The sequence below is a fragment of the Pavona decussata genome, unplaced genomic scaffold, assembly GCF_977016875.1.
Source record: "Pavona decussata unplaced genomic scaffold, jaPavDecu1.1 SCAFFOLD_602, whole genome shotgun sequence".
NCBI classification, from domain to species: Eukaryota; Metazoa; Cnidaria; class Anthozoa; order Scleractinia; family Agariciidae; genus Pavona; species Pavona decussata.
Window position 1 is genome coordinate 6,447,501 of NW_028145860.1, and position 10,000 is coordinate 6,457,500.

General features: G+C 36.6%; 1 protein-coding gene across 6 annotated transcripts in view; it reads left to right on the forward strand.

Moving 5' to 3' along the window:
- The window catches only part of LOC146449716 (retinoblastoma-associated protein-like), a 30,536-nt gene that overhangs the window by 17,058 nt on the left and 3,478 nt on the right, over positions 1–10,000 (forward strand). For 5 of the 6 annotated variants that reach the window (XM_085101667.1, XM_085101666.1, XM_085101664.1 and 2 more), the window contains 18 exons: positions 553–576; positions 950–1,065; positions 1,964–2,050; positions 2,601–2,654; positions 3,150–3,186; positions 3,700–3,745; positions 3,852–3,922; positions 4,300–4,356; positions 4,456–4,487; positions 4,900–4,982; positions 5,590–5,636; positions 6,705–6,776; positions 7,431–7,481; positions 8,026–8,087; positions 8,398–8,453; positions 8,794–8,858; positions 9,083–9,160; positions 9,495–9,599. In XM_085101667.1, the coding sequence (XP_084957793.1) occupies positions 553–576; positions 950–1,065; positions 1,964–2,050; positions 2,601–2,654; positions 3,150–3,186; positions 3,700–3,745; positions 3,852–3,922; positions 4,300–4,356; positions 4,456–4,487; positions 4,900–4,982; positions 5,590–5,636; positions 6,705–6,776; positions 7,431–7,481; positions 8,026–8,087; positions 8,398–8,453; positions 8,794–8,858; positions 9,083–9,160; positions 9,495–9,599 (1,143 nt within the window). The remainder of the gene's footprint in view (positions 1–552; positions 577–949; positions 1,066–1,963; positions 2,051–2,600; positions 2,655–3,149; positions 3,187–3,699; positions 3,746–3,851; positions 3,923–4,299; positions 4,357–4,455; positions 4,488–4,899; positions 4,983–5,589; positions 5,637–6,704; positions 6,777–7,430; positions 7,482–8,025; positions 8,088–8,397; positions 8,454–8,793; positions 8,859–9,082; positions 9,161–9,494; positions 9,600–10,000) is intronic. The other variant, XM_085101663.1, reaches the window with a different exon arrangement.

The window sequence follows — 10,000 nt, forward strand, 5'->3', positions numbered from 1 at the left end:
TTTGCAACGCACCAGAGATGTCAATGAGAACGTCAAAAAAGCAATAGGTTTTCTACCCAAAACAATAACTCTGCACAGGCATTACACTTTTGGGTACATTTCTTTGCCGTCACTGCACAAAAGTTCTAGGATGTGAAATTTCTGATGGCATGTTTTGTGGAGGTTGTAAACACATGAGGAAGAATTTTTCTTTCTCTTTCTAAACTTGGGTGCAGTCTCCAAGAATTTATCTCCAGAAAATTTCACCTACATTTGACATTTAAAGCAAGTTGGAATAATTATAACAACGTTGGAAAAACACGAATTCATTTTAATAGCGACGTTCTCGCTGCCGTCGCTGTCGTCGTTGCTAAATTTCCCTAATGACAACCCCAAGTAAGTGTAGGGTCTTTCAGGTCATGATGTTTATTTGTATCATTATCAAATTAAAATACTTGAATGTCTGCATGTAATAAGATTTCGATCATGGGACAGGTCAAAAGCTTAGTTATTGTATACACAGTCATTGCTTACAGCTGTTTTACTGAGTTGTTTGGTGTATTTTTTCCACAGGGTAATACAGATGACTTGTTGGAAGTAAGTGACTGAAAATTGCATGATTGATTAATACTTCACTTTTGTTTCACTTGTAGAATGATGTTCCTGGCCGGTTATCTTGTATTACAGGAATTTTGTAACAACTTTTTAAGAACGGCTTGTTTGTAAATTAAGTTTGCCTTACAAGTAAGGATAATAATATTGTGCTTTCTTTAACCAATTTTTCCTAAGCTAAAACTAATTTTGTCATTGATTGAAAATTTTTATTTATTTTTGATGAAAATATCACAGTTGGTATCAGTTTTCTGTTACTGATGTTGGTGACAAACGTCAAAAATATTTTTCATTTTATGCCACTAACAAAAACCAATATCTTGCTCAACCTAATCCAGCGATTACTGTTCATCTGTAGATAGATGAATTAAATTCCATGTATGAGGAAATTTATGGCAAGTGTCGAGAGTTTGACGAGCGAGACTTCTTTGAGAAAGATGGCTACTTGTGGATTCCTTCCAGTGAAACTGAAAGGTGCTGTAAGAATATAATTTCACTGAAGGAATAAGAAACACTCCTGCATTTCTTTTGTTGTAAACACACAATCATTCCAAGTACGTGTAGTAGTTTCAGAGGATCAGAAACAGTTTAGAGACACCAGACAAAATGCTGTCCAGTGTAATGCTTTGATGAACTAGCATTCCATTCAGGAGGTTGGAGAAGTAATATGCTTAGTCTCTTTATGCTGGGTATTCCATGGTGGACTGGCTTCCTCGAAGGAGGAGTAGTAATACACCTATTGTAGGTACTTTGCCCTGGGTATCCTGTGATTGAGTAGCATCACATAGAAGGGAGTGGTAATACTCATAGTCACTTCATGCTGGCTATCCTGTGATGGACTAGCATCCCATCCAGGGGAGAGTAGTAACACTCATGGTCACTTCATGCTGGGTATCCTGTTATGGACTAGCATCCTAAAATCATGCTGGGTATCATGGGTAATTCTCCTAATGGCTCTTTCCATTAAACAGAAATGGCTTGTCATTTGTGCTGGGTATCCTATCCAAGAGGGAGAAGAAATAGTCCTGATTGTAATGGAGGAGTTTACATGTTAGAATAGCTCTTCCAGAAGTTGAAAGCTTACAGACTAAGAATATGCCCTTTGTTCCCGGGGCATACATACATGACATACATGTAACATTTGGGAGTTATCGTTTTCCCTGTTTAATATCTCCAAGAAAACTCACCCCCAAAACAGATCAACCTGTCGTAACTAAAGGGTCTATCCCAATTTAAGGTTAATGTCACCTTACAGATGAATCCCCGCAACGTTCTTGCATATTGTACATTGCAGTACAGTTGTTAATATTATATCCTTGTAATCCATCCGTTTCTCATTTGAGTGTTTTCATTCAATTTTTACTACATTCAGCAGTGGTACTTTAAATGGAGGTGCTGTTAATACTTCCGTGCATGAATCCCACACAATTACAACAAGTGTAACGGCTCTAGAATCAAGGTAATGTATGCACATGACAATTATGCTGTTCAGTTAAATTTAATTAAAAAATAACTATTTATTCTTTGGTTTTGTTACACACTACCCAAAATTGACATTGCTGATAATTTGCTTAACATTAATTTATTTTGCTTTTAAAAATATGAATCAAGGTTCACAAATCAATAACAAAACTGATATGAAAAATTGTTTTCAACTGCCTTCTTGTTAGTTTTGTTATTGATTTGTGAACCTTGATTCTTTTTTTTTTTTTTTTTTCATTGTCTTAAACAAAAATTAATGATCTTCACTACAGAGAGGCAGCAGTCTTGTCCAGCCTGGATTTTTGTGGGGTTTCTCTTACTAACAATTTTGCATAGCCAATCTAGATACCCCTGATTAAGCACCACCCATAAGTTTGTGATAAGTAAAAAGAACTACTTGTGTAGGAGTAATCATATGTTTTAGGGTGTGGGTAGTGCAACAACCAGTCCACTAATATGGAAAGAGAAAAAATATATATTGAAATACATGTTTAGTTACATATTTGGTTTCTTATTTATATCCTTAGAGGACCTTATCCATCCCCAGTCGCTGATCTAAGAGCTGTGCTTGATGAAATGAGGTACAAAAATGTTTTTGTTAATGCACTGTTACTGTAGAGTGAAGTGTGCATTGTTGATGGCTCACCAGTAAGAGTATCAGGGCAGTACTCTGGACTTCAGATCAAAGTTATCTCCAGCAAAACACAGTTTAAAATTTCAGGAAAACTCCAGTCTAGAGACCAAGTAGAAGCAGGCCATCTCACTTTCTTGGTAGAAGAATATTGGTCAATAAAGAGAGGGTGACCTGTTTGAAGCCATCTGTGATATGACCAAAGTTCAATAACAGTCATATGTTAATTATCTCTAATGACAGTCACTTGTTTATAACTATGATGATGATGATGATGATACGTTGCTCATCAACAAAACATTAAAATTTTTAGCACAGTTACTCATAGGCCACCACTGTGTTTCTAATTGCTATTAACCAATCAAAAATAGATTGCAATGTATTCATCATTGCACCATACAAACAGTTTATGAGTTTTTGAGACACTCTTTTTGTTTTTGTTTAGTGATTCCCCAAGTCAGGAGCTTTTAAGATTTTGGACTGTAAGTACCAGCATTCCTTGATTATACCTTGACAATGGGATGTTTGACCAAAGTAGCAAAACTGTTACGAGGGGTTTCTTTAAGATTTTGAACAGGTGGACAGGAGGTTTGTGCACCTGGGCAGGATAGTTAACTTGAATGTGGTCTTTTTGTTGAAAAAGTTGGTTAAGATGTTAAAAGCAGCTGAGCAATTAGGTCATGTTCGCAGACAGTCAATTTGCCCAGTGCCCGACCCTTGATAAATCCCCTGTGTTAGAGTGTGCCGCAGTGTGAGGGAAAACCAAATGCAGTCAGGTGTGTTGTTTGAGTTAACTGAAAGCTGTAGTACTGGAATGTTTATCTTTATTTTTTTCTTGCATCTCTTGGTTGTGGAAAAATAAGTGTGTTAAAATCAAATCAAAGTGTTCATGTTATTCTGATTGCTACTGTTACAGCAACAGTTATTAATCAAATAGCAAAATTTAAGGTTACATTTGTGATATGCATTTTAAATTGCATTTCTTATTCTTGCAGTGTTGCAAAAGAGGTCCTCAAGCATTAATACAGTCACAATTAACTGGTAAGTGGTTGTTTTTGTTTCTTTTTATGGGAAACATTTTCACCTTAAACACTTTTACCTGAGCAGCTGTGTTACTGGGAAACACTTTTTTTATTTTATTTTTTAGATGTCCAAGAGAATTTTATAAAAGGCTTTACAGAAGCTGTTGGTGAAGAAAACAGCAACAATTCAAATCAGGTAAAAAATAATGTAGTATAACATTCAGTAGTATCAACATCATGTAAGTGTTGATACAAACATTCTGTGCTGTGGTACATATCAGTTTCACCTGATACCTTTGCCCAATACACATGTGGGAACTACACAAGGTCAAACAGCTGAGGATGGCAACCATCACGTGTCTGGATACTACTCAATGACATAGTGTTACAGAATTAATAACACTCAAATGGGGACACAAGGAGGCAGGGATCAAATGAACTGGCATACTTCATGAAAGACGATGTGTGAGGGGGAGCCTCTTGTTGTTCTTTCACAGTACAGTGCTTGTTTAGGTTGGTGTACGTGTATGTTTAGGTTGACAAGGTATAAATCAACAAATCTTGTTATTCCAGATTTTTGTTCAAGCAAAGAAGCTATATTACAGAGTAATGGAGGCAATGCTGCTAGCTGTGAGTTGCTACATGTATCATTGATTGTCTTAACAGCTATTAGCTGGTCCAGAAGATCTAATTGAATAATCCTTCAAATTGTTTGTTCTTATACTTCAGGAGGAGAAAAGATTGTCATGCAGTGATTTCAGGTAATACCATGACTTCACGTTTGAAACATTTTTCGCTCTTCCCCTACGCTACAGCATTCCCTTGAGTTAAGAGACAAATAGTCAGAAGAGGCCAAAGAAAAGGTGTGGTCCCAGCCTTACAACCTCTGGTGATCAGTTAAGGGTTGGAGTAGGTTCAAATCATGGTCTCTGAATCATGTTGGTTGAGGCTATTGTTGTTCATATGGCTTTGGTCCAAGTTCTTTGATTTTCCTCCTTCCACAAAAGGAACAGCTTCAGAATATAATTCTATCTGGATGATTATAGAGGGCATGCATGAAAATATTAAAATTTATGTAACTTATTGAATGTTATTTGGCGGAATTGTAATGCAAAGAGCAGATCCTAAATACCACCTTTGTGATCTTTTGATTCTTTCTATTCTTGATTGTAGTGCTCTGTTGAACAGTCAAGCATTTCACGTTTCCCTTATGGCCTGCTCCCTTGAGGTGGTTATGGCCTACAGAGTACTTCCATGTATGTTGCGTCATAATATTAATAGCCTTTCAGTAACAACTAAGAAATCTTCTGAAGTTGTGAACCACTTCTGGGGAACAGGGATGGTACAGTAGTGAGAGCACTCACCCACCACCACCTGCTATGGTTTGGCATGCATTTCTTCTGAGAGTCTGATAACATTTCATGTCCAAAAACCTATCTTACATACACCTGTACACAATGTTCATTACCAGAAAGTTTGCTTTACTAATTTTGAAAGCCAGAACTTTGAAACTGTACAAGATTAACTGAAACACACTGGGCTAGTTTGCATGAAAAACTACCACCACTCAACAGAAAGAAGATTTGAAAAACCCTTCTTGCTGGGCCCAAACCTGTTCTGTAGTGTGAGAAACAGATTCCAGGGTTTGCATCCCAGATGGTTCTTTAATAACCTTGCTATGCTCTTCCCTCCATCAAACAAAATTAAATACCAATTTGATTCAGAATCAGAGGAGCATGTGATTGTCATGATCAGTTATAAGATTGGATTGTACTGATAACATTGATCTGAGCTTCACTGCTTAATTAGTTATATGTGGATACATTTATTGTATTAAATTTACCAAACAACTTTCACTTGCAGGGCCAGCTTTAAAATTCCCATGGATTTTAACTGCCTTGAGGCTGGAGGTAATGTAAAGTAGCTGTCTTTTATCTGAAAGTTTGGTAAGCATTTAAGCAGCAAGGGTGGGGTGGGGGTGTTTGGCTCAAACTAGTTAGTGTTTCCTTCACAGCTGTTATTAAAGTGCTTGTCAATACGTCGATAATGGATGGATCAATCATCCTTACACTGTATTTTCTCCACACTAGCCCCTTCAACTCTATGTGACACAGGTTCTTTTCATAAGCTTTAATATACAGCAGAACCTAATACAAAATTACATAAATTAATCTTCAGAAAATACATGAAATTAAATACAAGGTTTGTACACAATGCTCGTGACTAAAACTAGAAACAGGAGACACGAAGGCTGCTCTGGATCCAATAATGTACTAGACATAGACAAAATGTCATGGTACAAGAACCTTGTATAGTCATGAAGACAGAAACCGAATGCACAAAATGAAGCAATAAAGCAACAAAATAAGCTCACCCTGACGGCAGAACATCTTAGAAACACTAAAAGAAATGCAAACTATGTAAACTTATGGAAATTACAAATTAATTACATACGAAGTCACAAAAGTTAACGATGACAAAAGGTGAAACTGGGGCGAAACGCTACAGTCACATGGCGCGAGTTCACGGCCACAGATGAACAAAACTGTATGAAATGGGACTAAAAATACTAAGAATGGCCACAAAAAACCTATGCAAAAGAAAGTATAATATCTAAACTAAATGATTATGGATGGATAATGAAATGATTGGGTGAGACTTACCGATAAAAATACAAAAATAGGACGAAAACAATAAAGACTTGTGAGTACATGCACACGACACATAACAACGGTGTGGGCATGCCCGGCCGTGTTGGCCAACAGGGTGCCCATGCATGCGCGAGTTACTCATTCTCACACTATGCTGCTTTCCAAAGCTTTGTTGTGGCTATTGGTAATATTCAGGAGTAATTCCAATAGTTTTGCAGTCATTATTACCCAGCACTGCTTCATCACTAGTGGTGTAGATGTGTTCCATGGTGACTGCTGAAATGGCTTCAAGGGATAATAATATTTCCACTTATATTTGTACTTCAGGCATTTGATTTTTTCAAAGTCACGGAAAGTTTTATTCTTCATGAGCCACTTCTTGGTAGCAATTTAATAAAGGTGAGTACTGACAACTGTCAGTGTTTTCTCAAGTGTAAGCAATTCAATAGACCATTTTGCGAGTTGCCTTGAACCTCATCATGAAAGTGAGGGTAAGTGCAAAGTTTTTGTCATGAAAATTAGTTTTCATTCATATGCAAACAAAACTAATTTTCATATGAAGAGTTTGTAAGGTTCACAGCAACTTGAAAATGGGCTATTTTGTGGTATATGTTACAGAAGTACCTACTAATAAATAGGCACTATGCTTGTGTACAACTCCTAATTATTGGGATACAGAATTTTCTTTTGAATACTTTGCCATGTGACACACATAGTTTACTTTACTACTAGTCTGTTGCTGTGGGAGAGAGATTTAAATAAATATTAGTTGAATTTCGAATGACTGATAGAGGGCTTCTGGGGAAACCAATGGGACAGAATTTAAATTGACATGCTTATGGCCAATTAGTCCAAACCAGGAAGAAAAAGCTGTCCATGGTTTCCTCTCGGGTGTTATTTCAATATTTGGCTCTTCATTTGTGTAATATTCTGATCAGACGGTGGAGATTCTGTAGCATATCCATTCCTTTTCTGTGGTTAATATCAAGGATTAAAAAAGTGGTACTTTGTAAGCACTTTTAGTTCATGGTGGACCTTTTTTTTCTTTTTCAGCATTTAAATAGGATAGAGGAACAAGTGTTAGAGAGTTTAGCCTGGGCAGCAGTAAGTGAATTGCAAATCATAGTTCATGGTACAAGTATGAATGCTTACTGATCAGTGACCTAGGCATTATCTGAATGTGAAGGAAGTCAATGTATAAAAAAGACAGTAGATTACAACTAAATCTCGGATTGATTGCTTCTGTTATTAATCATCATCCTCTATCATTAACCACCTTAAGATTGTGCATTCCAATATTATTTGAATCATGGTTCAGTGTCATACATTGTATGGGAGTATCCTGTAACCAGCCATTTCTAGTGTGTGAGCACTTTTCTGATCTACAGATTTCACTATAGATTGCAGTTGCAAAACTGGAAAAAATTCCTGTGCTATAATGTTTATTCTGGTGTTTTCAAAATCCTGTATTATAATCATGCATGCCAAATTATTATAAATGTATTGTTGTTCAGGGTAACATAAGCTGCCATGTTGTGACCTCATCACTTTTGCACTTTTATAGCTTGATTTGCATTTCGCTAAATAAAATGTGTATTTGTTGACTACTGGCTAAATAAACTAAACTGAACTATTTTTGTCATTGTAGGATTCACCTCTTTTAAAAGCAATGGAGGTTGCCTCTAACACATTTGCTGACTCTGCATCAGTGTAAGTGCTAGGGAGGAGATTGCTAGGCACTGTTCAAATTGCACTTTCCCGAAGGTTTACATTTAGTTTAAGAGAAAAACAAGGCCAAAATGTTGAGTCAGTGAAATTCAACACAAGACAGTTATGCTCAGCCTCTCAGTCCAGGTTCAATCCTATCTTAAACATGAAAAGAAAACATTTTCTGTCACAAACCAGAGCTGCACCTCCTCTCCTCCACCCGGCAAAACATTGATGGGATTCACTAGTCAAAGAAATTTAGACTCGATTTTGTTTTACTCCTCTCTAACCGTTTCTCCCTTTTTGTGTTTAGAAGCCCTGGGCAGCAGCAGAAAAAATCTCAGCCATTGAATCTGTTCTTAAGGAAAGGTTGGTGCTTTACTTTCTGTTAAGCTGTTTGTTATTGTTTGAAATCAGTGGCAAGTTATATGTATTCCAGTTGTTTGGTGTCAGTTGTAGAAAAAGACCTAGGAAAGATAATCCTTGCCTCCCCAGATGGGGTGTTAGTTAAGCAAACGTCTTGTGTAAAAACCAGTGAATACACAAGCAAGTGGAAACAAATAAACTATCTCAGGATTTTAACAATGTAAAATTGCCTGAAACAATATGCGGAGTACTGGGTCTCACATGTACACGTGTATTTGTATGCTGTGCATATTTATTTTTAGTTTGCTAATGAAATTTCATTTTGCATACGTATCTTTTACAGTGAATCAGTTGGCTTATAATCGATTGATGTCTGTTTGCGGTAAACTTGATGTAGATGATACACTGGTAAGTTTAAAATAATAAAATTGGTAATGATAACAATTTCAGATAAAGTAATTGTAAGTAGTGGAGGCTAATAAATAATGGGGCTAATGTATCTAAGTGTTATTGTAAAACAAAATCAAGTAATTTCTTGTGTTATTTGCGGCCTCCTTTGTAATAATGTTATTTCCTGGCAAGAAAAAGCGTTCTTAATTTAATTAATTCTTTTATGATTCTGTTCATTTCAGCGTGGTCACATGTGGACATGCTTGGAACAGTCATTAAGATTTCATTGGCAGTTGATAAAAGACAGACATTTGGACCAGGTACGTCTCTTACGGACAACACACAGTCAGTGTAATGATTATAATGGTTGAAAATCTTTAGATAAGATAACCAATGTAGAGCAAAGTTTCTTGCTTGAGGAGACTGGATTCAGATCTTGGACATTCGATGTACTTCTACTTCTGTCCATGTATTTTCAATAAATGTGAGCCGTTTGAACCCTAACCATCAAGTGAAACAGACTGAATGATTTGAGCGTATCAGTCCTGAACAATGATTAGATGAATGGCTGACTAGCAAGCTACTTTAGGTAAAATCTTCAAGGAATGTTTGCAGTGTATAGCAGTTTAACTTGGTTTTTCTTTTCCCCTGTAGATGATTTTATGTGCAGTGTATGCGATTTCAAAAGTACTCGGTAAAGAGATCCAGTTTAAACAGATCGTCACCTCATACAAAGGCCTTCCATTTGCATCTGCACTTGTAAGTTGCTAACAAGTCTAGATTTGAGAAAAAATGTTGAATTTCTCATGGTTTACAAATATACAATTAACTGTAAAAATCCTGCTGTATACACAACTTTTCGCTAAAGACCCAATTTTAGTATCTACCAGCCATCAGATAGTACTGTTCAGATAATCCAGATCATATTCGCTATTCACTTCCCACCATTGCACTGGATTTTGCATAAGCTTTTTGGCCAATTTGTCAGAAGAGCACTTGAAGTGAGTAACTGAGGCTGGCTGTCCATTGGATTGGTATGCACTAAATCAGTTATCCACCTCCAATTCGGTAAATAATTGTTCATTGTACTGTAGCCTTTGTTGCCTCTGCTGCGGTCACCATGAGTAGTCTACCAGTCTCATTGTTTATCCTCTTACCAA